The sequence below is a fragment of the Centroberyx gerrardi genome, chromosome 6 (genome assembly GCF_048128805.1).
Source record: "Centroberyx gerrardi isolate f3 chromosome 6, fCenGer3.hap1.cur.20231027, whole genome shotgun sequence".
Lineage (NCBI taxonomy): Eukaryota > Metazoa > Chordata > Actinopteri > Beryciformes > Berycidae > Centroberyx > Centroberyx gerrardi.
In genome coordinates this window covers 8,252,941-8,279,252 of record NC_136002.1, presented here as the reverse complement: position 1 = coordinate 8,279,252, position 26,312 = coordinate 8,252,941, and the positions used below count along the sequence as shown (strand labels likewise).

Genomic DNA, 26,312 nt, shown 5'->3' with positions numbered 1-26,312 from the left:
TTCTGCAGCTCTCTCTCGCTCCCTCTCCCCTCCGCCTCTCTCTCTGCCTCTCTTTCCCTCCGTCTCTCATCCTCTCGGTCTGGTAAAAAAGCCCGGCCTTATTTGGGTAGAGCTGCTCCGTGGAGAGGAGAGAGAGCAGCCAGACGGCTTCGGTTTGGTCAGCAGGAATTCTCCAAATACTTTCACCACACCCCTCCTTCTTCAGACCGACTGCAAGGAGGCGAGGGAGGGGGGAGAGAGAGAGAGAGAGAGAGAGAGAGAGAGAGAGAGAGTGGATGCAAAGAGATGGATTGAAAGAATGGAGAGAGGAAAAAGAGGCAAGGGATGCAGAAAAGAGAATGGAGGTGGTGCTGAATAATGCCATGGTAGGAAGCACAACAAAAGCCAAAAAAAGGAAACACAATATTTCCTCAATACACATTTCTCTACCGAAGTTTGCAGTTGGAGGAGGGAAGGAATGAAGGAAGGAAGGAAGGAAGGAAGGAATGATAGGAGGAAGAAAGGCAGTGAAGGTGATGCACAAAAGGTGTGCATTAGGACAGGAGAGGAAGGAAGGAAAGAAGGAAGGAAGGAAGGAAGGAAGGAAGGAAGATATGGTAATGCTCAAAAAGAGAGAAAACAGAGGAGAGGAGTCATCCAGGCAGAGAACACCATTTAAGTCCTCGGTACTCTTCAGCAGCTGTACTCCTAGTGTATATGAGTGTGTGTGTGTGTGTGTGTGTGTGTGTGTGTGTGTGTGTGTGTGTGTGTGCTCCCCACCCACCCCATCCCATCCCATCCCATCTATTGATGGTAAAACATTCCCATCTCATTACCGACGCTTCTCTTGGCACAGCGCTCCTGGGTCCATATTTACCAAAGTTTCCTAGTACTAAGAGTTGGTCCTGGTGGTGAAAGATAATCCTTAGAAATATGTCATTTTCTAAGAATTTCCCCTTAAAAATAAGATTAGATCCTATTAAAGATAAAAGCTATTCATGAAGCATCTTAGCCCTTAAGACAACTCCTGAAACTCCTTAAGAGGGAGGAGGACTTTTAGAAAGATTAGGATTTTCTTAAGAAGAGGAGAAAATGGCTGCAAGAAGCAGAGAAAGGTTCAAAATGGTCCAAACGCTGAATGGCAGGGAGTTAATAAAGTGCTACATCAATCATGCAGCGATGATCATTAGAGATAAGTGATCACAATGTTCAAATATTTGGCAACAGGCAAACTGCAGTTCAGCAGTGATGATTTGGGTCTATCATAACCCTCCATCAGCAGAATAATCACACAAACAATTACAGCTCTTTCACAGCCTGTTGTGACGCAGTTTATTTCATTCCCACTAGACTTCTGCACCTTGCGAGCCAACAAAACTGCATTTATGGATATAACAGGCTTCCCCAGTGTTGATGGGACACACGTTCGCATCTACTCTTGTTCAACAACCCTATTTATATAGGCTTGCCAACTAACTAGTCATGGTCTTGAGCCATATTCACCACCTCTTAACATCAAATTGATAAAGTCATAATAAGATTAGCCTGCCACTTCCACACAAATAAAGCCATCATCACGCCTCAGCCTGTGAGGAACGTGTGAGTATTAAAAAGTTAGGCTAAGTTTTGTCAAAAACTCTGTCAAAAGATTTTTGACATTATAAGTAAGCCACACTTTAAACAAAATTGTGTGACTATTGAGTGTGACGCAACGGGGTCAACCACACCTGCTCTGAAAACTTTCACTTCAACATATAAGTGAGGACTTCAGATAGACCTAACACACAGACCTATCAAATTAGTGTAGGAACAACAATTACGACTGCTCGAATTTAGTTGGGAAGTTAGCCAGCTTACTAGCTAGCTACCTAGGTTAGATTCTGGCAGCTAGCTAGCGGGCCAAATATATTGCCTTTAAATATGAATCTACATCCCTCTGAATTTTTGATATCAGCAAAGCAAGCAAAGATGTTTATTGCTTAGCAATAGGGAACACATTTTGTGTTGGTGGAGGGCCAAAACAAAATTATTAAATGAAAACCCAAAGCTTGTGTTTTTGTTTGTTTAATATTGTAAAAATGCTGTAAATGTAAAATAAGCAGCCGATTCCTACCACACTGGTGCCAATAACCACGATATAGCACTCTCTCTTGTATGTTATAGCACTCCTTCATGTATGATATAGCACTCCCTCTTGTATGTTATAGCACTCCCTCATGTATGATATAGCACTCCCTCTTATATGTTATAGCACTCCCTCTTATAGCACTCCCTCTTGTATGTTATAGCACTCCCTCATGTATGATATAGCACTCCCTCTTGTATGTTATAGCACTCCCTCTTGTATGTTATAGCACTCCCTCCTGTATGTTATAGCACTCCCTCTTATATGTTATAGCACTCCCTCTTGTATGTTATAGCACTCCCTCATGTATGATATAGCACTCCCTCATGTATGATATAGCACTCCCTCTTGTATGTTATAGCACTCCCTCATGTATGATATAGCACTCCCTCTTGTATGTTATAGCACTCCCTCATGTATGATATAGCACTCCCTCTTATATGTTATAGCACTCCCTCTTGTATGTTATAGCACTCCCTCATGTATGATATAGCACTCCCTCATGTATGATATAGCACTCCCTCTTGTATGTTATAGCACTCCCTCATGTATGATATAGCACTCCCTCTTGTATGTTATAGCACTCCTCATGTATGATATAGCACTCCCTCTTAGCACTCCCTCTTGTATGTTATAGCACTCCCTCATGTATGATATAGCACTCCCTCTTAGCACTCCCTCTTGTATGTAGCATTCCTTCAGTTTAGCAGTTTCCTATATTATTTAAATGTGCCCAAAAATTAACATGGTCAGTGGGCTGAATGCCAAAACATTATCTTATTTAGCAAAATAAAAACAGCTGCTTGGGTTTTATATAGTCAAGATGTTTATTGATACAGCCCTAGCCCATTGTATCATTGCTCTCCGGATATTACTGATGTCATCTAGTCTTCCCTGACCTCTCAGAAACTGCCACAGACCGTCTGCTGTCATCTGCCAAACAATATATCATTTGGTAGCAATTTTACAGCTTATGGATGTGGATAGGAGTTAGCTTTATGGTCAATTTAAAGTGAGGACATGGATTGTTATTCATGTCATGCTGCCAGGCCAATACTAGCCTAACTATAATTATAGAAGCTTAATGGAATGACTGGTATGTCTAAACTTTCATGTCTGGAGAGTTAAGAGTCTGTGTGTGTCTGTACGTGTGTGTGTCTGTATATGTGTGTACACAGGCATGTGCATATGTGCGTGTAGACTTATGTATGGCATGATTTGTGTGTATATGCCTGTGTATATGTGTAAGCAGCTTGTACATCAGTAGCCCATGTGTTTACAGAACTGAAGGAACTCACTTACTCCCAGCCTGGCCGTGGTTTGTAATAATTTATAATGGGCTTCCATATAAGGCACTTGTTTACAATGTGGCACAATATCGTCATAGGCCAAATACTAGCAGCTTTATGGCATAGGCCCACTGTTATCATTCCCAAATCATATCTAAGGCTCTGACTGCTACCTATTTCCATTACCATTCCATTCCAGTGTGTGTGTGTGTGTGTGTGTATGTGTGTGTGTATAGCAGGCAGGCTAAAATTAATACAAAATAGACAAATAAAGGTCTGTAATTTATCAAATCAACTTTTATTATGTCCAAATCAAAACTATTTCACACTTCAGACCATCATTCGTTGTGTGTGCTCTTATATGTTTTAATGTTGCATGTGCATTTGAGAGCCTTCCTGTTTTCCTGATGTGCAAAAATACATTATGCGTGCTGCTTTGTGTTTGATTTTGTGTGTGTGCATACATGTGTGCCTGCGCCAGTCTATGTGTGTGTATGGCTTATGTTTGTTTTCTCTACAGCGGGGGGTTCTTCAGCTACGGGTCTTGACCCAAAATGGATTGCGAACCTACTTTTGGTGGGTCAACACATGACAGCGAGCAAAAGAGCTGAGCAAGGATAAATGTACTCGGTTTAGGTCCTGGGGTGACAACGTTTAAGAAGCTCCGGTCTCCAGTTTGTGTGTTACTCTTCCTTGCTGGGGTAGAGGAGGAACCCAGAGAACATGTTGTACTGTTTTTTTCCACAGAGGTGCCTCCCTGACACCAGCTCCACGTAGACCTGGCAGCCTCTCCGCATTTGCACCAACACCACCTGAGGACGCACACATTGTACAAGTAATGGGTGTGCAATGACATTTATTGCTAAATAGGTGTACGTTATAACTCATTTCAATGAGATAGTATTTTCAGCAGTTGACAACTTTATTGTATTCTTTTTTTGATGGATGGCTGCTTGGATGAGAAAGTCACCTCAGTTCATTTTTAAATGTTGCCCTAGACATGCTGATTCTACCTCCTCAAAAATGTATTTGTAATCCACTGGAGTAATGAAACTCAGTAACATAAGTAACATAATAGCCTTACTCTAACCAGCCACTGTGCTTCCAAAATCTGGACATCAATCATTCCATTTTACAGACTAAAATGTGACTAGTATTACCATCATCTACAACCTGTATCAACCATTATGTTAGCATGTAAAGTTTCATTAGTGTGTATTATCTCTCAACTTGTTTTTTCCCTTTTGGACATGTTTTTTCCAACTAGAAATCCCCTATTTATGTATTTATTTACAATTTGTAATCTGATCACTGGGTTTGTTTTCTGCAAATCTAACAGATGACAATTGCCATTTTATGTAATCAGATTACTGTCAACAGTGCAGTGTTGTACCTGAGTGCCGCTGTCCTCCGAGTCTTCCCGGTTGTCCTCCCACATAGACACCACCACTGCCCCGTTGTTCATCATCTGGATCTACAGACACGACAATACACAAAAGGCTCACTATGTAGTCTGACACTTTTCTGAAATCAGATGTTTGTTGAGTCTGTCCGGCTTGTTTACCTTGTGGTAGAGGCGCTCAGCGGGTTCTCCTACGTCGGAGTACGCCGTGAAGGAAAAGACGTAGAGACCAGAACGAGGGGCGGTGAAGATACCTGGAAAGGCAGAGGGAGAGTTAGTGGGACTGATATAGAGGTAAAGTAACCCTAACTCTAAACTATGAACTCTGGTCAATGATTAATATTACTTCCTGTGTACTATGAACTCAAAAAGGTGCCTAACGTTTTCACAAGTTAATTGAATTTACCCTCAACAACATTTCTGTGTGTGTGTGTGTGTCTGTTTCCTACCCAGAGCAGCATTATATCCACTGCCCTCGTTGAGGCTGATGTTACCGTAGGCGATGGGAACGTTAGTGGTGAAAGGACCAAAGCAGCCTTTACTGGGAACCATGGAGGCACTGAAGGCAATCTGAATGTTTTCTGAGAGAGAGAGAGAGAGAGAGAGAGAGAGAGAGAGAGAGAGAGAGAGAGAGAGAGAGAGAGGCTTCAGTGACATATAGCATGAAAAAATCATGTGTCTAAGAAACATCTATTTAGTGTGTGTGCTTTTGTATAATAAGATATAATAATAATAATAATAATTATTATTATTATTATTATTATTATTATTATTATTATTATTATTACTATTATTATAAATTCATGCATACTTAGTGTGTAGAATCTGATCAATCATTGGAATCAATTCAGGTTAAGGGCTTGCCATAGACAATCAGTGTAGCCTTAATCAATTATAGTCAGTCTACGCCTGCTGCCTGAGTGTGCACCTGTCTTTGAGTGTGTGTGTGTGTGTGTGTGTTTACCTGTGATCGCCTTGACGTCGCTCTGCAGCACCTCCAGCTTCTGCCACAGCTGCACCAGCCGGGTGAAGGTGGCCTCCTCCAGCTGGTACATCTGGGTGGCCACGCAGCAGCAGCCGCGCTGACGGTTGAAGGCACAGTCGCAATCCCAGTCCCCGCAGGGCAAGGGGCCCTTCCAGGTGACTGTGGAGCGATGGACGGACGGAGGGGAGACGGGGAGATGACAAGAGGGGAAGAGAGGAGGAAGGGTAGAAGTTCAAAATGAAACGGCGTCAGAGCGGAGACCAAACTGGTTTGTTGTTATCAGTAACTCCGACTAATTTGTGTAACACTGACTTATTCCACACGGACTACTTTCAGGCGGATAAACACAGGCGGATGATCGGCCTTGTAGCGCGGTAGTTCCGATGTAAACAAACCCAACTTCTCAGGTGAAAGTGAGTGAGCGCATTGATTTGAAAAAGCGGAACAGAGACTACTTTTCATTCACGTATAAAATGTTTATTATATGTTTTTATACTACTATTTTATTCCTACATATTCAACACATAAACCCCCCTCCATGGATTAACGTTACCGTCTCTGAAGTTTGGATTTGATATCGTAAATGACGAGCAATATCATGAATGGGATTGAATGGTGTCTACTTAGTTTCCATTCAAGGCGCTGATGGCGGCGTGATTGTTACACGCCGCATAGAAACGACGGTTGGACGACTTCTCCGGGAGATGCCACGATAACAGTGTGTAAACATCCACAGCAATTTTCTAAGGTAGACAGGACAAACTGGAAAATAAGGCTAACTTTCATCAACACCTTAGGAATCCTTTAAGTTAGGGGAATTCATAGGATTGAGGGAAATGATGTAACTGTATGATGGTGAAGCAGGGTGTTGCTGCAAAGTAGCACGCAATGCTCAGCCGACTTTCCCTGAGTAAATTAAAGTAAAAAAGTAATAATAATAATAATGTTTGGGATGCAAAACAGTTTCAAAAAGAATTAAGGCTGAATAATGTAAAATTGTACAATACATACTCATAGTGGGTGAGTGCAAGATTAAGGCAGTAGAAAACAGGACCAAAGTGATGTGGTAGTGTGTGTGTGACTTACGTGCCCCATGCCTCATGATGTCATAGGTAGACATGGCTTCCACACTGGCGCAGAGACACAGCGCCGCCCACAGGGACACGACCGACAATGCAACCAACTTCATAATCTGAGGAGAAGTATTTAGTCATGGGTTAATATGCACCTGGAACCAGAGAGACTAGATGATTTGTGTCGGGTGGGGGGTAATTTACATGTTACAGGTTTGCATTAAGAAACTAACAAAAACAAACTGCTACAACTGCTGAATAAAAACAGTAATTACAGATCCTAGGCTGGATTTCTCAGGGGGAAAAGGCAATTTAACTGTGAATTGTTGCTAAAAAAAACTTTGCACAGCATTTGAAATAATGTTTGTAGAAAAACTGCCTGTATCAGTCAAATCGGCTTAAATGCTAGTATTATTCAGAATAATCCATATTCTATAGATTTTGAAGATAAAATAATCCAAAAGTAACAGAAACTACAGATTCTACATCACTGAGTTTGATTAATCCATTTTATTACTCCATTTATTATAATTTGAGACAGCCGATCCAAAGCTATAACTCATTACATTTTGAAAATTACCTTTGCGTATTACTGCTTTTCGAATATAATGAAATTGGTTGGAAAGATTTAGAGTCTCAAAACATAGCTGGTCTACATAGTAAATCACATCGCCCAATCAGTAAATAGTTGAAATATCCGAGAGAGAAGAGAAGCCTAAATTTTGGCGATGAATTCATAAATTTATACATTTCTCAGAGTCTATTAATCCATCAAATCACCGACCATTTAGATTTAAGGGCAGACACTAATTCCTCAATGCCTTATCACTGTCAAACTGTATCATCTTTGATAAATTGCATCATCAAAATGATAGATTACAGTTTATTTCTGGTTGGAGTGACTAGTTTATGGATACATTTCTGTGATCAATTTTATTGCTGAATGCACAAGCTCTACACAAGGATAGCAACACAAAACTTACTGTATTTGTTCCCCTGCTCTCCTTGTTCTGAAAGACAGTCTTTGCCAAATCCCTGTGAGTTGGTGACACTGAGAGTCTTGGTCACTGCAAGAATTTTATGCAGGGGATGGTTTTGACTTCCTGTTGGTGCACATCAGGTGATCTTCCCCTCGACAGGTAAGTGACTGCAGCTCCGCCTCCATCACATGTAGACACACACACACACACACACACATGCAGGTTTCACAGCCAAAACACTGACACCCCAATACCTCCCACAACGAGAGGCAACACCCTGGCGATGTATGGGGTGTTCTTTGGTGTGAAAGAGCGAGAATTGATCGCATTGTGCCTTTCAGCAGACTATTGTGTGCACCATAATAGCTTTTATTAGGACACTGGTGTCTGGTTGCTGTCCTTCCACAGGACACCAGCCACTCAGATATGGGACTGATATGGGGAACATTGTTGTCGGGTCTCAGAGTATGTAATGGTCTACAGGGGAGGAGAAAAATAGAAAGGAGCTGATAGAAAAGTGTTATCGGCCCATCTGAAAAGGCCCAGATCTGACACCAGAATACAGCATCGCCCGGTTCTCAGGGAGGAGACACTCCCTATCTTTACTTTCCTTCCCATCACATTGTTGGAGACCCGGAGGTGCTCATTGTTGTTTGTTGTGATTCCAGATAAGCGATAGCTGCTTGGCCAAATTGGACTCCAGAGCGAAGTGATTCAAAAGATTTTGGGTTGCAGGGCCACAATAATATGATAAGCACTCACCAAGCTAGCCAAGAAACAGGACAGGCTCTGCTTCCCTCTTTGTTTTCTAGAGTTACCATTAGGGATACCACCGTCTTTTAATTGTTATCTACCATTGTTTCTTGTTTTTTCTTCCAGGATAGTGTCATTGCATTGACACGTTTCAAGGAAGATGTGAATTGGATTTCCCAAAGTCATCCAAGCAATTTGTATTTGTTGCAGACACACAAAGCGTTGTAAGAATACACTGATTTAGGTGTTTGCCACGATGTTGGTTGTTTTTGGATCCCATAACATAACATGTGCAATTATTTGAGACTGGTTTGATAACTCAGACCCTTTTTACTTATATTCATTTAGCCAACCATGTCCTCCATACAGACAGGTTGGAAAGAAATATGACAATAATAAATCAAGAGTCTGGTGATATTAATGTGTTTTCAGACTTTTAGAATTTATTGCACAGTGAGAATTTTTGAATGCATAATAAAAATAATAAACAAGCAAATAGTAAACATGTTGTCCCCCACCAGTGATGTAGTTCCACCCTTGGGTCAGTCAGTGATTGCTGAGTGTACTTGAAATATGAGTGAAATTGTATAAGCATTTTGGTATGGGACAATGAAAAGACAGATTGACCATATATTTCTGTTGCCTACTCTCCTCAGAATTAGGCTTACAAGTTATATCTTGAAATGTAGTAACTGTAATTGTCCTGTTTTTACTCAATACAGTACAAAATAACTACAATACGCAATAAGTACAATCCGTACATTACACAATGTACACTACAATACAATTTATAATACAATATACAATATAACATACAACACCAGGAGCGTGAGTGTTATGACTAATATAAATGCTAAATGATAAGTGATATATGGTATTGCACAGTAGGTAAGTGGTAATATGATATAAGTAGTCAACACTGACGGCACAGTGGTAGTGCAGTGATGAGTGCAATAACAGTACAACAGTCCAACAACTGTACAATAACTACAGTGTCTTGTGATTAGAGATTTGCCCAAAAATTCTCCATTGACTCTCATTTCAACACATCAACCCAGTCTGATGTCTATTATGTTACCTATGATAACTTTAACTGTATTGCTTTATCACCGAGTCCCCATTCATTGTCAATGCCGCCCCCTAGCGGCACAAAGTCAGCGTTACAGTGTGACTAACTAACGAACAAACTAACGAACGAACTAACGGACGGAGACCGATCCATAGTCCCCCCTTTGGCGGGGGACAATAATTAAAATTCATGGATATAATCTGTCCATATTTACTTGGAAACCCTTACATGCGGGGTGGGGGGCTTTAACTAAAAGACTATAGTTCTTTAAATGTTTGTCCAATATTACTGAAAATGACCACACAATGACCACACAAGTCATCATGTTATCTTACAAGCAAGAACTGTGCCCTTACGAAGAAGAACTATATCCTTCTATTTTAGAAGGATAATATATGCATATTACAGAAAATCTTTAAAATACCATGCAGCTACTACAGGCAAAAAAGAAAAAAAAACACAGAAACATCCTGATACCATAAAATAACCATAGACGATAAAATAAATAAATAAAGTAGCTATATAATAAATAAAGTACGATAAACTCACTAATGAGTACCACAGACACACGATAAGTCCACATAGGAATATTATGGTGGTTTTTCGGTGGGGATGGTAATGCAAGAATGGAACTGACACATCAAAAAACATGTTGCTGTCTAAATATTTAAGGAGCTCACTGCAAAATGACAGTCAGCTGTGTGCTGGTCCATGTGCATGATTGTCCCTGCTCTCATTAATCTCTATAGTGGTTGTTTGTCACCTGAAGGTGCACAATCAGTCCTCCCTGGTCCTCTGGTCCTATTAGATAATGGGGTGTTTCCTATATTGACACTTTTGAAGTTGTTTTGCTCCGAGGGACTGTGCATTGTCTGTGTTCTTATGACAGCCACCTGCGTGTATGGAGTCCCCAGCCAGCCGACCTGGTTCTTCTTAGCTTCTTATCAGCTAGATGGAGGCCAGGGTGTATCAGGTGTTGATTTATGTCTGCCTCTGCCTCATCTGACCAAAACAGGCCAAACCTTGAGACGACCCATATAACAGGATAGGACGCAGCCAGGGCACAGGTCCGCCTTCGGTTCAATGATTTCAAACCAGAAGCTGATGTTTGAAGTTTGAAAGGAACACCTCCTTTTCTGATCATGGATGGATTACTGAACAGGCCAACTGGGCACAGGCCCAGGGGCCCAAGAGCTCAGGGGGCCCCCCAAGCCAGAGCCTGATACATGATGATGCTGTCAATAACTTTACATTTACTGCTCTCCAGGCGAAGGGCTTAGTCATTTATATCAACACCGAAGCCCCAAAATTCCCCCTATAATAATCTATAGCGCTTTAGCAGTAAAGTGCTGCATTATTGTTCAAAGGCCTCGTAAAGTAAAGTCATGGTTTACAAAGACCCCAAAATGTTGTTTTCCACTCCTGATCTGTCAGAATAGGGCCCACTGACTCATATACCATGCAGCTACTGTGTGGCCATACAGTAGAATTTGGGGCATTGCAGGCAATCAGAGGCATTTTGCACTTTAAAATGTGTTTTTTAGGCCTAGAATAATATGTGTTTGCAATAACAAAAAAAGATAATAGGCATAGCAATATTAAATACGCAATGAGGGCATTCAGTTGTTAGAGGTGACTTAAACGGATTCCAAAATTATATTCAGATAGGTGTTTTTCTAACGTGCTGTTGGCTTTGAGTGTGTAAATTCTGAACTGTAAATCCTGAGTTGAGATTCAGGTGATATTGTGCGATTGGCTCTGCGTATAGTTGTGGCAATAAAAGCATAGTGATCTCTCTGAGATTGTTTGATACGAAGATGAAACTGGTATTTTCATCCTGAGTTGGCTTTCAGTGCAAGTGCCACCTGTAGCATTGTCTTTGTGGTCAGGACAATGACCAACTAATATAAGCTTGCTTTCAAAGGATGAGCTTTGACGTTGATGTGATGTGATTGCAGAGAGGAACGTTTAGAGCTCCCAAAGCATTATGGTTGGTAGAACTGCATGATATTTGGAATGACTCATAATGTCAGTGTTCATGCTTTTTGCTTGACCTGTAGAGTCATATATTAGTTAGATTATCTCAATCACCTGCACTTCTGTCATTCCATACAGATATTTGGTTGGTATGTCACATCTGTAGAATGTAAAATAAAAAAAAGGAGCTCCAACCAAAAAAAGTTCCAATTTTAGAAACAGAAGGCTCAAGCTAGCAAGTAACTTCAATAATGTTTAATAATTATGTCAATTGCTATTTGTTATTGTGGTTATTGTGTTAGTGGATATTGATACAAAGTAACTCACAATGCAACAATTTTTCATAAAATCCTGATTTATTTTCAATTACAGGCACACAGGTATTTAGCATTTTTCCATCACAGTGTACATCACATGATTGAGGATCATGTCAAAGATGTAAAAGATGTGTAAAAGATGAACAGCTGTTACAAAAACAAAGCTAGTCAGGCTGTGTGACATCAATCAGGTGTGAGGATAGTCAGAGGATGGCAAATGGGAGTAGAATTAAGAACTTCTTTATTTTGAAAGGTCCGTAACGTAATCTTGGAAATTAGGACCTGATCTTAGAAAGGATAGTGGAACATGATGGAATAGAAACAAGCAAATTGAGGATGGAAGGATTGGGTTGCATAGGGGAGAGCATGGCAGGAATAAGAGATTAGGGGCCACAAGGTACAATTATCAATATAGAATGACCTGATCTATCAGACCCTAACCTTGTCAATAGGTCAAGAGTTGGTACAATGCGCGAGGCAGCTATTGTTCCCTAGCTTATTTGGTAGCATAGAGCAGAAAGCCAGTGAAAGTATTGTAGTGGGCCTTGTTGTCACACAGGTAGCAGCCGGGGGGCAGTTCGACAGCCACCTTATCGCCAGCCTGCAGCCGCTGGGCCAAAACAACGGTGGCGCTGTCTTCTTGGTCCTCCAAGTTCCTGTCACTGGGCCCAGCCACCACCATGCCGTTCACAGTCAGAGAGGCACAAGCGTCCAGGCTGTTACCGGGAGAACCTGCGTCGCTGTAGACGGTGAGGGCGAAGGCGTAGACACCGGAGCGGGAAACAGTGAAGATGCCGGTGTCCGTGTTGTAGCTACCTCCCAGGTTGATGAAGACATGTTTGTAGACGATGATTGTTTTTTCACGACTTATATTTGTGCAAATGTGCTTGTTGATGCTGCCCAGAGAAACGGAGAAGGCACTGCGGCTGTCTGGAGATGGAGAGGAGAGGGGATAATACGGTTAGGTTACGATAAATTTGATTTGGATGCCATTTTAGGTAACATTTGGAAAAGCTCTTGATCGGGCTGTGTGACAGGGTTGGTGTTGTATGAGTGTGAGGTGTGTGCAAGAGTGTTTCATGATGTTCAATACTCTCTTGTGACTCTCTTGTGGTTTGTGTGACTCTCATGGATATATGTCTCACCTCTGACATTGTTGAGGGCCATCGCCGTTCTCTCCAAATCCTGTTCCAACACGTTGAGGCTCAGGTTAAAGAACGCCTCCATCCTATACATCTGCTTCTGCATCAGACAGCAGCCGCATGACGCGCTGTCCGTAAGACACACTAAACACACGCACAAACACATATACAGACAAATAACACCAGGTTGAAGTTGTGCAGATGAGCATATGTGCATACACAGCAACTATGAACATACAGACAACCCAGGCTTGGCTTATTTCTCCATCAACCCCTCACCATTTCCGCTGTTTCCATTGTGAGGCGCAGTTGTCCCCTGCCCACCGTTCCAGTCATATTGGGCTACAGTTGCTCCCAGCAGACACAGGAATGTAATGGCTGAGAGGAGGAGAGAACAAGCATGTACCATTAAACCAGGGAAAAACCTTGCGCTTTACGTCGATCATCTTTGCCTTTCCCAGGCAGTGCCAACTATCACAAGAACAGTGACTCTGAACCATTGCGGCTTCAGTACTTTACAATTATGTCTAAAAATACGGTCTTTGGTTTCACACTATGCCTCCACTTTCCATCAGGACATTTGACACCTGAATTGTTGTCACAGTGCTTACTTTTTTGAAACTATTTCTAGACTCATTTCTACAAGTCATTCTGCAGTCCGAGTTCTCTGTGGAGCTCCAAACATCTCCCTCCTACATGCTATGCTGCGATAGTTGCAACTTGTAAGCGTCTCTGGTCTCACCTCTCATGTTGAAGCTGGCAAACGATGATGGTTTCAGAAGGTCAGAAGGATGGATGGTGAGATAGACAAACAGAGGGACAAAAGTCAGGGTTATATACTTTACATAGAGCCCCTCCCTTCCTCTCCCTTCAACTTCATTCCTCCTCCTTTGATATTGCTCCTCCCTCTTGTTCTCCTTTCTCCTCCCTATTTGCCCCTACGCCTGTATACCTGGAGACTCATGCATTTCTTCATCAGTGGGGGCTTCTCTCAAACACACACATGCACACTCACACACACACACACAAACACACGCCCTCCAGGGATTTGTCTTGTAGATGTAGGCCAGGTATCGGCTATCCTCCGGGGTAAGGTGTCTGCGTGGTTTCAAAGTGTTCCCATCAGCAGACAAAGATACTGTCCTCCCTCTGTGTTTACAGGTGCATGCGGGCCTCCGCCTCAGCATTATGGGTAAATGTGCGTGTCATTGAGAGAGTGTCATATTGCGTGTCAAATAGAGAGAGTGAGCTATCATTGTGTGCGATGCTGAAGATACTGTGTGTATCTGTTCATATACACTTGTGTCAAAGAGAGGGACTCATTGTTGATGTTAAATGTGATAGACGTTTGTGTCAGAGTCTCTAGGTAGCTGTGTTTATGAACTGCTTTGAACTCATTCCCATCACAACAATATATTACAGGTAAAAATGCGGTTTAGATTTTTATGACGTTGTGGTATCATTTTGTATACCACCAGGAATCAACTTCCGATGCAAGATAGATGCTTTGCACCCAAGAGGATGCCATGTCATCAGCGTTCACTTTATTTTCCTAATTTGTTGAACCTTTGCCAATACGACAGTACATGAAAAACTGTCGCTAGCGTGTATAAAATGAGAGTCTCATTGTCCTACTGTGAATAGTGTTAGATTACTGAAGTTGAAAACACAAAGCAAGACTACGTGTTTGGATGACAGGAGTAAGAGAGAAATGATTGAATCACAAAAAAATTTCCTCAAAGAAAGCAAGGAGTGAAGAACTGAGATTCAATCAAAGAAATCCTGGATTCAACATAACACAGCAGTCATGACCACATTGTAGGTTTATGGATCAGATCTTATCCGCGATCAGAGAAAGAACAGACAGACAATAGACGAATGAAGGTCAAATACGCCTGCACTGATTCTTCCCATGTACATATCCATGGAGAATACTGAAGATATTACTGATAACTGATGGAATGGGAGGGGGAGGAGCAAAAAGAAGGGGAGAGAGAAAAAAGAAGAGGAAAGCATTCAGGCAGGCAACGTGTAGGGATCAAAGATGGGCGTTTTTTCCCAAGGAGTCCAAACAGTTTTTTGGTTATTCCTCTAATTATATAAATGAGAACTATTATGTAATGCAGAACCTGTATTACACAATATCCAAGCTACCTAAAGACAACACACAAGGGCTACTCATACTCAACAGCATTCAAAATGACCATGGAGCACTCATCTGTTGCAATAGAAGACATGAACAAAATAAAAAAGATGTGTGGACTGAAATTTCTAAGTACTATATATAATTCAAATCATTATTCTTTTGTTCATTCCTTTATTCATAACAAATACATTTTTTTATACAAGTTTACATGAACAAGTACAGGGTCATAGATGCAAAGCACCCTACTCCTAACGGCCTCTAGGGGCAGATAGGCTAACCCTGAGAGAGTGAATGAATGAATGAATGAATAAATGAATGTATGTATGTGAGTGAGTTACTTTCTGGATCCATGAGGTGCTTCGCATCTAAAAACATCAGCTTGGAGGCTGTGTACAAAGAACATTTGAATAACTGTAGACTCACAATAGAAGGTAGACAGCAAAAGAAGTTATTGCAACAGTGTCATAAACTGATATACAGTAGTCTCATTGTTGAAAAGTGTTCTTTTTTTTCTGTATTGGATCAAACTCCAGAGCTAGAATTTTTGCAAGACATTGACTTCTTAATAAGATAGCGCCACATACTTCCAACCAGATAGTATTGTAAAACATATACATGAATGACCTGTTTCCAACAAGGACCAGGGTTCCACAACAGGCCGTCGTCCATCTAAAGCTCAGTCCAGCTGGCACATAGTCACCGTGGCTCCTGCCCCCGACCAGAACCTGAACCCTGGGTATAGTGGTCCAGTGAACTGGCTCTGGTGCCAGTAGATGAGGTGGGCCTGGTTGTTGGCGATGCGGTAGAAGGCCAGGACCCCAGCATGCTGATCCAGATAGACACCGACCCGTCGGGCCTTGGGCGAGCCCAGCAGGGTCTCCCGGCCCCTGTGCCAGAAGGAGAAGCCTGTCCCAGACCAGTACAAGCTCCAGGACAGGGCATTGTGGCCCAGACGGCTCTGGTCGTCAGAACCCTTGCGTTCCATCTCCTTGTAGGCCACGCCGATGGTGATCTGCACGGCAGCAGAGGGGAAACCATTAGGAATGGAAGCAAATGAGTGATGGGAATACACAGCTGACTATGGCAATTCAGTTTAGTTCATTTATCAATTTACAGCTGCACTAGGCAACTTTGCACGTTGGCCACTCCAAATGGCAGCCAGAGGTAACTGCTTGCAAAATTTGAACTTCAATAGTCGGAAATCATGTGACTTGAGGTCAGTAAACTGCACACAGCACGCTCATGTTTACCAACCCGGCAGGTCTGTGATGCTTTATACCAAAGATGGCAAAGGGACGAGAGAGGAAAAGATCTCAAGTGGGAATGGAAGGTCTCTGATTCCACTTTGTGATTTAGGCTGATAAGATGGGTGTATTTTTAGATAAAAATCTTGATGATTCCCATCAACTTGCATTACAATTGCATGACACATACAACTAGCTGAATCTGCATGCAGTAAGTCCATCCCTATGGATCCTTACTTTCTGTCCAGTCCACTCCACCTCCCAGTAATAGGGGCTGCCAGCCAGGGGCTCTCTGCAGAGGACCTGTCTCCAAAACTGGAAGCGTTCAGGATGGTCTGCTGGGTTCAGGTTCTCAGCCCGCAGCGTGGCCTTACGATCCCCATCTGACAGCAGCAGGTGGCGATACACAGTGTTGGGGTCCATGGTGGGCTCAAAGCGAACTGGAGGGAGAGAGTACAATTCACCAAAGGCTACTGTTGTCTAGATGGCAAATTAAAAGTTGGATCACTATCCATGGTTAAAAAAAGGTTGCTTCCGTCTCATGTTGAAGAATAAACAGACTCACATTTCAGCATGTCTTCTCTAGTCTTGGGCTCTGGGTTCACAAGTCCCACTGTTGTCACAGGAGATGCTACAAAGAACAAAATTACAACATAAATAAATCACTGCATAAATCACATAACATATATTCATAGGGGGAAGTTGTTGATTAATTGTCTGCCGACAGCTTCTAATGCGTCAGTATTTACCTTGAGCTTGAGGAGGAGGGAGTGGCGGAGGAGTGGCCGAAGCTGTCAAGAGAGATAGAGGAAGAGAGAGGCCACCAAAGGAAAAACAGAAATTAAATCCATGACATCTCACATCAATAAAACAACTTTATTCGTGTACTGTTGCAAGTATTCCTATTCATTTACCTTGAGGGCGAGCAGGGGGTAGAGGCGGAGGGGTGAAAGAGGCTTCATTCCCAATGGAAGAGAAAATTAGAGGATAAATGAAACAAAACACTCACTGCCACTGGGAGGCCACAACTAAAACAACTGCTTACTCTGCCACTAAGTCAAGGAGAACATGGTATAGTGTCACGGGACACAGACATCCATTAAGTAACTAAACTGATGTACCTTGAGGTCGAGGAGGGGGTAAAGGTGGAAGGTTTGTCGTCATCTCATAAACTAGAGAAAAGGGCAGATGGGTTATGAGACAACGTAAATGTTTTCTTCCATTCAATACATTACTTTGGTATGTGATGATGCAAAGTGTACCTGTATTTAGCTGAGGGTTTGGTTGCTTTTTTTGCACTGTGTTGATTCCTACTAACAAAAACAGCAAAATACTTCATTGTTATTTCTTAACTCTAACTTATGGTCTTTCCAAGAAAACTTGTGCTTGTGTTGAAGGGTTATTGTGAGTTACCTGTGATCTCTGCAGTGGCCTGACTGCTGTCATCACCTGCTGTAATGCCTGCTGCAGCCACGCCATTTGCTACTGGAGGCATGGAGCCATCATTCACTACAAAAGGAGAGAGGACTGTTTGAACCCTCTGAACAATAACAGAGAATAGAATAGAATAGACCTACTGAACCAGATATTACCCCATCCTCTCCATCCACTACTGACCTACTCTGAAGATCTTGACCAGGCTGGCTTTGCAAAGGTCCTGTAGTGAATCTCTGAGATCTGTCATGGCTGAGCGGATTGAAGCTACCACCACTTCCTCCTGATCCGGCCCTGACTCTTCTCTGGCCCCGGTCTGGCCCGGCGGCTCCAAGGTCAGGAAGTTCTGGAGAACAAGTAACACAAATTAGTGCAACGATTGACTGAGGTTCTCATTGTACTGGTGGTGAATCCTATCCTTTATTTATCCAGGGAAAACCGACTCAACACAACTGCATGTTTTCAGTAACACCCTGCTTCACATTCAGTTACATTCACGCCTGACACAACCACAAATGACTGGCAAAGTGATGTTAATAAAATTGGTAGGTGTACCTGATTTAGGATTAGGGTGAAGGGTTGCGTTTTTGCAGATGCAACTGAAGCTCATCAAACATGCACAATAGAAAACCCACTAATCCATAATCTCAGGATTATCTCAGGCCCATGTGTTACCTTCAAGAAGCAGATGTGGTCCTGCATGTCTGCCAGTCTGCTCATCTCCTCACTCCTCCAGTGGAGCTGTGCCACCTCCTGCTCCAGCCTGTGGATTTGCCCCTCGGCCCGGCTGCCTAGGGAGGCCTCATGGGTGCCGAGGAGCTCGCCCACCTGGGTGCCCATGAGCTCCACGCTCTTCATCATCTCCGAGAACAAATCTGCACTCTCCCTCTGCAGAGCCTGGACTGAGGCCTGGGAGTGGAGGCAGGGGAAGAGAGGGAGACAGGAGGGTGAAGGGTGAGCAGATGATAGAGGAAGGAGGAGCAACAAAGAGAGGGAGAGAGGAGAGCTGTTAATGACAAAAAGGCCTCTACATCAAACTTAGGTAGTGGTGCTGAAACTATCAGGCAATTGTTCCTTACCTTATGTTGACGAGCAGCTTGTGGGAGCTCCTTAAGCTCCCTCTCAGTCTCTTGAATTCTCCTCTGTACGTCTGCCTGCATCTGAACTAGCTCATTCTGGACACACACACACACACACACACACACACACACAGATTATGTAGCATCAACATAAAAAAAAAAAACCTCCTTGACAATAATAGACTGAGATGAACAGATTGGTTTCAGTCACTTGCGCCATAAAAGCAAAATCTCTCTTTCAGGAAATAACTGTAAACCTGACTAAATAAGGAGGAACACATCTTTACATGGACTGCAAAGATTGTTGGTTGTTTAACAAGAACTTCAAGTTCAGCTGCATTGTGAAAACACTACACTTGTGACAACGCAATACTTTATTCACCTATGCAACAGTCCTCAACACTAAGAACCACATGAAATAAAAACAAAATAAAAGAGCACTATAATATTACCATGGTAATATTTGGCTTGTCCAATACATACCTGTTTCTCTCTCCTCTCTTCCTGTGGTCTGAGCACACGATGGCCCTTGTGTCCATGCTGACAACACTCCTCACACACGCACTCCTTGTCATCGTGGCAGAACAGGTCCAGGGGTCGCTGGTGTTGAGGGCAGGGTCTGGGGGCCACCGTGGGGAGCTGAGGGTATACACTCCCCTGCCGCCGAGGAGCCCCGTCCGGTAGGACCTCCAAGTAGATAGGCATCGATGGTGGGGCAGAGGAGATAGACATGTAGGGGCTCTGCTTGAAGCTGTTGGCTCTCAGTTTCTCCATAGCCTCCACTAGGACAGTGCTCCTGGCCAGCGAGGGTCGAGGGTTGAAGACGTGCCTACACTGGGGGCAGCTGTACTGGCCCTTGGTGTCCCCCCTGTCCCAATGCCCCTGGATGCAACCCAAGCAGTACGAGTGTCCACAGGGTAGAGTGGCCGGGTCGTTCAGGGTCTCCAGGCAGACTGAGCAGACGAAGGTCTCCTCTTCAGACCAGGCTGAGGCCATGGTGTTGGGTGGAAAGGAGGAGGGTGAGCTAGATTTTCCAGAGGTGAGACCTGGGGGTATGGATAACCACAAGGTCCCCTGTTGGAGTAGGCTAAAGAACTAGGAATAATGCTATCAAGGCACCCAAGTTATAGCAACGCACACGGGGAAGGCCAAGCTGAAATGCCAATTCAGATGCATCACATGCTGTTTAAAAATCTAAGCAACCTGGGCTCAGGGTGGAGCTGGAAGAACAGGTGGGGCAAGGAGTTTCTCTCTGATGTCAAAGGTGCGTCATGAATGGTCATGAATGGTAGGCCTATGGTGTAACAGTGATATACCACTGTTGACCACTCTTATATTGCTGTAACTAATAACATAATATGGACACACAAACTTATTTTTGCCAGATAGGACTGGTAGGCTCCTTGTTGACTAAAATAGAAATGATCACTATGGTTTCAGCCTCCTCAGTGATGCAAATGAGAAGGAATCTGAAGAGGACAGACTGGTTTTTCACCTTCTCCTAAGGCATGACGAGTGACATGAGGACACTATGAAACTATCAGGGGTTTTCCTCAAGATTTCACCAGTCAATAATGTCACCTCTCCTCCCCCTATTTATTGACCCCAAATACTAAATGGGGAATAGTTGTGAAATAAGTTTGCCGTCATCACAGTGTAGTGAGGGCAGGGCTTACTGTCATGAAGTAACTGAACGCCATATTGACTAGTGGCAGCCAGCTAGCTGGGCGAAGGGCCAGCTATTGATGTTTCAACTTTCAAGGTGAGTGTGTTCAGCTTTCAAACTATGTTTTACTTTTAAAATGGGGCCACTTTGATGATGTTTGACTTTGAGATGGAGACGTCCGATCGTTGTTTTTCAACGACTACGTATTTTAACATTGGGATACTATTATATTTGCCCTTCTTATTTTGCCGGTTTTATGCTAGGCTGTTAGCCGGCTAGTTAGCATGCGTAACAGTTTGACAGCTGACTTAACTAGTTAACCAGCGTTGGATAACGCTAGCTGACAATAGAGAAGCCGCAAAGCTGACAATAGTACCAGGTAGTGTGATTTTATAGACTGCTGTTAACACCAAAGGATAGCTAGCAAATGTTCGCCAGCTAGCTAACGTTAGCTGGCTGACAAGTTAGCAAGTCAAAGTTTGACAACAATGGACAGGTTGGATTGGATTGACTGACAGCTGAACTCCATGGGTTTGAAGAATTGTAAGTTATCTGGATCCATAACAGCTAGAGTGAACCAAACAGATAAACCTTAAGTGTAGCGAGTACTGCTAATAGTTAAGCTTGGTAAACATCCGAGCTCGGATCAGCGAGGCTTCTGAGATCTGAGACAGCCCCCTCTACTCACCAGGTCATGCTACACTAGGATCCTCCTCCTCTCAAGCAGGTGGAGACATGTGGCTTTTCAAGGTCTACTTGAGCTGGGAAATAGATGCTACTCCAAATACAATCAAATACTGATACTTTTACTTGATTATTATAATGAATGGTACTGATTAAATTCTCTTATATGGCTTCTAAAGTTGCATCATGTTTCCATTTCTTTCTCTAGAATGTTTAGGGGTCCTCAGATCCTGACCTGGTCTTGTCCCATAAGGCCACTGCTGCTCGGAGTGAGAGACCCCCACCTCCCTGCTGTATCTGAACACACGTGTACCAGATGGCATGGTGCTAGAGGTGGGGAGGACAGGAGAGATGAAGGGAGCAATGGCAGAGATGGAAGAAAGGAAGGATTGTCATTATTCAAAGAGACTGCAGACTCGGCGCTCTCCTTGTCAGGCTCGGACTGTGATAATTGTCAGCTGAAAGCAGCTTCATCTCAAAACCTCATACCCAAAGCATTTCTGCCCAGCCGTCACCAGCCGGCTCAGGTCTCAAAACCCAAGCTAGCATCTGACACTTTGAAGTCCACCATATTGGAAGATTTAGCACAAAATCCCAAAGCTCTGAGCACTTACCATGACTGTTCCATCCACACCACGTGCCTTCCACCCCAGAGACGCCCATGGAACACTAACCAACCTTCACTTAGTTTCACTGCTAAAACTCAGGGTCTTCTTCTTCAAAGCCATTCATTTTACAGACAACAATATCATAGACCTGTTAGCTCGTCAACACACAGACCATGGATTTTGAACCACTTCCAGAGTAGACTTCCGCCCCGCAGCCTCTCTTTTCCCCAGATCAGAGCCGTCCACCTGGCTGCCCCTCGCGAGGCAACTGCCTTGAGGGGCTGCCTGTCCCCAGAGAATGAAGAGAGGTGTCGACGGAGCCTGGGGCCCAACCTGAAGCTCTATGAGGGGGCCAAAGGGAGGAGAGGGGCGGGTCAGACCCAGGGAAAGGGCCAGGGGAGATGCGCGTCCGTCCTGGTCTCTCTCTGTTCTGTGGACGGGGAGCCGGCGTTCCTCTTCACCCTGCGCTCCAGCACACTGAAGGGCAGACACAAGGGAGATGTCAGGTTAGTGCCGGGCTAGTACCATGCCTCATAAATGAAACGGTGTTTTCTGTAGATGTTAAATTATATTAGATGAAATGATCCCCATGGGGAAATTGGGTCATTGCAGAGGCAGATAACAGGATACAGCAAAGAAAAATAGGATATAAATAAGAATAGAGCAAATGGGGGGTATTAAACATAACAGAACTAGCAATTTCTGTTACGAAAATATATTAGTAAAAATAGATGGATGACAAAATATGACAGCATGCAAAATGACAGCAGTAGAACATACTGAGACAAAGTAAATGAATGGAAAATATACAGTATATGAGGATATCATATATATGAGAAAACTTGAGTTTGTGCGCAGCAGTGTATTGCAAACTCATTTCCTTCCATGTGTAGCTTCGCAGGAGGGAAGAGCGATCCGTCCGACCGAGACGTGGTGGCCACGGCGCTGAGAGAAGCCCGGGAGGAGCTGGGTGTTAACGTGGCAACAGAGCAGGTCTGGGGCGTCCTGCAGCCTCTCAGGGACATGGTGAGGGAAAACCTGCAGAAATCAGACCTTTACTGATTCTCGGTCTTTGGCAGGACGTTCAGATTACGAGCGACAGAGCTACAGGAAGTAAGTCATTTTCAGTGGGAGTTGGCGACACAGAGCTGCGTCGAAGTTGAGCTGACCTCAGCTTTGTTCACCCTCCAGTGACAACCAATCACAATAGTGAGAAAGTTGTTTTCCATTCCCCTTTTGCTGAAGGTGCTTTCAGTTCTCAATCCATGTTCACGGAAATAAAATCCTTTGAAATGTATAGGCCTACAGATCCCTACAATATATAAAAAAGCAGGAGGAGATATGATAGGATGATACAGGAACAATGTTCTGTCATTCTATTACATATGCTTTGTTATTGAGTTCATCATTTATTGCAATTTCCATGAAGTGCTTCTCATTACTCTTTCACATAGAGTAAAAAATAACATTTTTCATTATGGAGCTTATTTGATGGTACACAAGCTCGTGGTGACATTGATGACATGCAGAAGCGCTCGAGTGCCACTTGTAGGGAGACTTGGCGACATTATAGTGGGTCACGCTTGCCCATTTTGTAGCTTTGTCGCTCGACGTACCATTAGTGTTAAAGCCATTTGGGGAAAGGGTGAGCTGATCAAGGTGATGAACACATGGTGAGATGGCTGTAATGTCTTACATCATATTGTTGTGAAATTTTCATGTATGGCCATCAAGCTAAAAACAAGGCTGATTTCTTAGTTCCTCAAAAGTTTACATTTTAAAGTTAAAGTTGCATACAGTTAAATGTAATATTTTGTTTTAGAGGTCTTAAAATGTTGTGGCTCCTTGGTAAGCTGTTTTTTTTCCCCGGACGCTGTATTTTCTGATAAGTCTACAGTCGTCCTCATTTTCACATTTATTTCAATAGCGAAATTGGTGTTTATATTTCATTCTCATCATTGCCATTAAAAAGTCTTAAATTTAGCGTGATGAAACTTGCAAACATCCTCTCTACATACTGCAGTCCACTACCCTACAGACTCTGGTTTGCCATAAAGTCAGGCCACCGTCAAATATTTTCCCTGCAGGAATTGTATCAAGTATCAGGAGAGCTCAGCAGAATGTTGTTATTAATTCCACGTTTGGCCTAGTCTGTAAATTAGAGAAATAAATGGCACATTATTTTGCAAGTTCTCTCTAAGCTCACCTGAATTTTCAGGTACATACAAAACACTATAATTAAGACAAGGGAAAACGTAGGCATTTCTATCACTTGTCTAATTAGCAGAATTAGCAGTCTTGGTATTCTGCTATGATACGTGCCTCTGAATCTGACGCTGTTCCTGTCTTTTCTCTCTCTCCCCAGTCAGGGATGATGATTGCTCCTGTCCTGGCTAACCTCGGGCCTCTAGAGGTGCTGTCCTTCAAACCAAACCCTGGAGAGGTATAGTCATCCAATTCCTATTGGTGTATCACTTCCCTACATTTTATATCCACCGTAAAAGGGCAGATTTCCACTTGTCTCAAAATTGAAATGGCTGGAGGTTATTTTAAGACATGGTGGCAATTTATCACCAGCCAGCCACTAAATTCTGGTAAATTTTGGAAAACCTGGGTTTGTTTCCTGTACCAGATACTTTGGTATCTAAAATTATTATTTTATTGTGTTGTATGTTTCTATGTCTGGGTAAAAAAAATACAAAAGTAGCTGGTGTGTATTTGAAAGGCCAAAAAATGAAAGGGGCATTAAGTAATCTATGACTTCTAATCACCTCTATCAGCGACCAAGAAACAACATCAGTAGGTCTCTGACACAGCTTGTGGCCTGTAACTGACACAAACCATAAAGTCACAGAGTACCGACTGGAAAGTGAGATTTGAAAGTCATTAATCTCAGCACCAGGCAGAGTAATTGAGTCCTTGGTATTGGTCTGGGTTCAAATCCAGATTGAAATTTGTTTCTAATGAATGCCAAAATTGTAACATGTAGTTTTTTGGCTGTGTCTACCCCAGGTGGAGGAGATCTTCACCTTGTCCCTGTCCCACTTGTGTAACCCCCAGAACCGTGGCTACACACACTTCCGCACTGGCGACAAGTACGGATACACACTTCCAGTGTTTCGTAATGGCAAGCATCGAGTGTGGGGCCTGACAGCCGTCGCCCTGGACCACACCCTCAAACTCATTGTGCCGCCTTAGCAACTGGCTCAGCCAATCACAGCTGTATGACTTAAGCACATGAATATCATTTATGATAACTGAATTATTTGATTTTGACTAATGTGCAATCAGCAGGTCTTGGTGTAGCAAAGTCAGGGCAGGCATCAATGTAAATACAGATACAGATAGATATTTATTCACCCACTCTCCCTTATGACGGGAAATTCCTTTCATGATTGTAAGTAATACAGTAAGGAGTAGGGTATTTTCACTTTTTGCACTTTCTGAGCCTTGGGTGAATAAGAATCTGTTGAATGGATTGGTGTGTAAACATGGTGGCCAACTGGACTGATGTCAAAGAGAAAGAGTAGGAGTTGACGTTTTGGTCAATTCTGTTATGGAACAGGTATGAAAAACATAATGACATCAACAGGAATGCCAGTATTTTAACGCACCTGATCCATTCTGACTTACCTGAACCCTCCACACTATCAATATTGATAATATTAGGGTCCTCTTAATTGTCTAAATGCTTACAAATCCTTCTTTAACCTGTCTTCACCTCTTCTGCAACTCCAATTACCAATGAAATTGATTTAAGAAGTTAATAACGAATCATAAGCTTTCACCTGTTCAATGATGGAAAGAGTACTGTACGTGGTCTTAATATTTTGTACAATCATTCATCATGCCACATAAAGATCAGTGACCAGAATATTTCCTTTAGGATCAATCAACCTCAATGAGCATCAAAGCTCCTTTTAAAAAATACCCTGTGTTTTTAACTGAAAATGGTGAGCAGTATTCTCCGTAGATGTGGGTTGAAAAGTAGATGAAATCATTCACGTTTCAAATGTCAGCTTCTTCTGTGCCCGTTGGACATGGGTAGCCTGTGTAGCACATGGGGAGACTTCTGTTTGTTATATTGTATCAGGCGGGCTCAGTCAAGCACAGCTGAAATACAGGCAATGATTTCCAGTGCGATTCAACCCATGTCTGTTTCCTATTTTCCCTCCCACTGCAATCACTGAAAGCAGCACACCATGCTGTGGTGCGCTGTTGAACAATGCAATAAAAGATATTTTATGATAAAAAGCTCTTCTCTCTGTAATATTCATTCCTACTTTATGCGAGAATAATCTCTCTTTGACATGATTGACATCAGAGCAATAAATAAAGCGCAGAAAATAATTTACATGTA

The 26,312-nt window shown here is 42.8% G+C and overlaps 4 protein-coding genes across 6 annotated transcripts; 1 reads left to right on the top strand and 3 right to left on the bottom strand.

The window, feature by feature from the left end:
- Positions 1-3,705: 3,705 nt before the first annotated feature.
- cbln18 (cerebellin 18) lies at positions 3,706-7,953 on the bottom strand. The gene is made up of 7 exons (XM_071897321.2): positions 7,837-7,953; positions 6,867-6,972; positions 5,760-5,939; positions 5,245-5,376; positions 4,958-5,049; positions 4,787-4,867; positions 3,706-4,205 (listed from the first exon to the last, which is right to left on the bottom strand). The coding sequence occupies exons 2-7, from the start codon at positions 6,967-6,969 to the stop codon at positions 4,077-4,079; spliced, it is 717 nt and encodes a 238-aa protein (XP_071753422.2). The 5' UTR covers positions 6,970-6,972; positions 7,837-7,953; the 3' UTR covers positions 3,706-4,076.
- A 4,055-nt stretch (positions 7,954-12,008) lies between these two features.
- Positions 12,009-13,840, bottom strand: cbln20 (cerebellin 20). The gene is made up of 4 exons (XM_071897249.1): positions 13,834-13,840; positions 13,371-13,469; positions 13,095-13,235; positions 12,009-12,879 (listed from the first exon to the last, which is right to left on the bottom strand). The coding sequence occupies exons 1-4, from the start codon at positions 13,838-13,840 to the stop codon at positions 12,446-12,448; spliced, it is 681 nt and encodes a 226-aa protein (XP_071753350.1). The 3' UTR covers positions 12,009-12,445.
- A 940-nt stretch (positions 13,841-14,780) lies between these two features.
- ftr86 (finTRIM family, member 86) lies at positions 14,781-20,135 on the bottom strand. Of its 3 annotated transcripts, none has more exons than XM_071897289.2 (12): positions 19,478-20,135; positions 18,995-19,090; positions 18,591-18,824; positions 18,099-18,261; positions 17,895-17,990; positions 17,744-17,794; positions 17,603-17,653; positions 17,396-17,437; positions 17,231-17,272; positions 17,047-17,112; positions 16,719-16,921; positions 14,781-16,249 (listed from the first exon to the last, which is right to left on the bottom strand). In XM_071897289.2, exons 1-12 carry the CDS (start codon positions 19,988-19,990, stop codon positions 15,914-15,916), a joined length of 1,893 nt encoding a protein of 630 aa, XP_071753390.1. In that variant the 5' UTR covers positions 19,991-20,135; the 3' UTR covers positions 14,781-15,913. The 3 variants fall into 3 exon arrangements, with proteins under 3 accessions (XP_071753390.1, XP_071753391.1, XP_078140503.1); XM_071897290.2 differs by having other exon boundaries at positions 17,744-17,791; XM_078284377.1 differs by lacking the exons at positions 17,603-17,653; positions 17,744-17,794.
- Positions 20,136-20,573: 438 nt separating this feature from the next.
- On the top strand, positions 20,574-26,200 carry nudt8 (nudix hydrolase 8). Its single transcript, XM_071897298.2, has 5 exons — positions 20,574-20,756; positions 21,553-22,458; positions 22,846-22,978; positions 24,318-24,395; positions 24,965-26,200. Exons 1-5 carry the CDS (start codon positions 20,740-20,742, stop codon positions 25,148-25,150), a joined length of 1,320 nt encoding a protein of 439 aa, XP_071753399.2. The 5' UTR covers positions 20,574-20,739; the 3' UTR covers positions 25,151-26,200.
- Positions 26,201-26,312: the final 112 nt, after the last annotated feature.

What these genes read in the sequence shown, in the direction of transcription:
- ftr86 (XM_071897289.2), bottom strand. Translation starts at nt 19,990, where the DNA reads ATGGCCTCAGCCTGGTCTGAAGAGGAGACCTTCGTCTGCTCAGTCTGC. An exon ending in GGTCAAGATCTTCAGAGTAG is followed by an intron (nt 17,991 to 18,098) that starts GTCAGTAGTGGA and finishes CTCCTTTTGTAG; the next exon opens with TGAATGATGGCTCCATGCCT. An exon ending in ACCCCCTGCTCGCCCTCAAG is followed by an intron (nt 17,273 to 17,395) that starts GTAAATGAATAG and finishes CTCTCTTGACAG; the next exon opens with CTTCGGCCACTCCTCCGCCA.
- cbln18 (XM_071897321.2), bottom strand. Translation starts at nt 6,969, where the DNA reads ATGAAGTTGGTTGCATTGTCGGTCGTGTCCCTGTGGGCGGCGCTGTGT. An exon ending in CATCATGAGGCATGGGGCAC is followed by an intron (nt 5,940 to 6,866) that starts GTAAGTCACACA and finishes ATCGCTCCACAG; the next exon opens with TCACCTGGAAGGGCCCCTTG. An exon ending in CTGAGCGCCTCTACCACAAG is followed by an intron (nt 4,868 to 4,957) that starts GTAAACAAGCCG and finishes TCGTGTCTGTAG; the next exon opens with ATCCAGATGATGAACAACGG.
- cbln20 (XM_071897249.1), bottom strand. An exon ending in CAATGGAAACAGCGGAAATG is followed by an intron (nt 13,236 to 13,370) that starts GTGAGGGGTTGA and finishes GCGTGTGTTTAG; the next exon opens with TGTGTCTTACGGACAGCGCG. An exon ending in GGCCCTCAACAATGTCAGAG is followed by an intron (nt 12,880 to 13,094) that starts GTGAGACATATA and finishes CTCCATCTCCAG; the next exon opens with ACAGCCGCAGTGCCTTCTCC.
- nudt8 (XM_071897298.2), top strand. An exon ending in AGACACAAGGGAGATGTCAG is followed by an intron (nt 22,459 to 22,845) that starts GTTAGTGCCGGG and finishes TTCCATGTGTAG; the next exon opens with CTTCGCAGGAGGGAAGAGCG. An exon ending in TCAAACCAAACCCTGGAGAG is followed by an intron (nt 24,396 to 24,964) that starts GTATAGTCATCC and finishes TGTCTACCCCAG; the next exon opens with GTGGAGGAGATCTTCACCTT.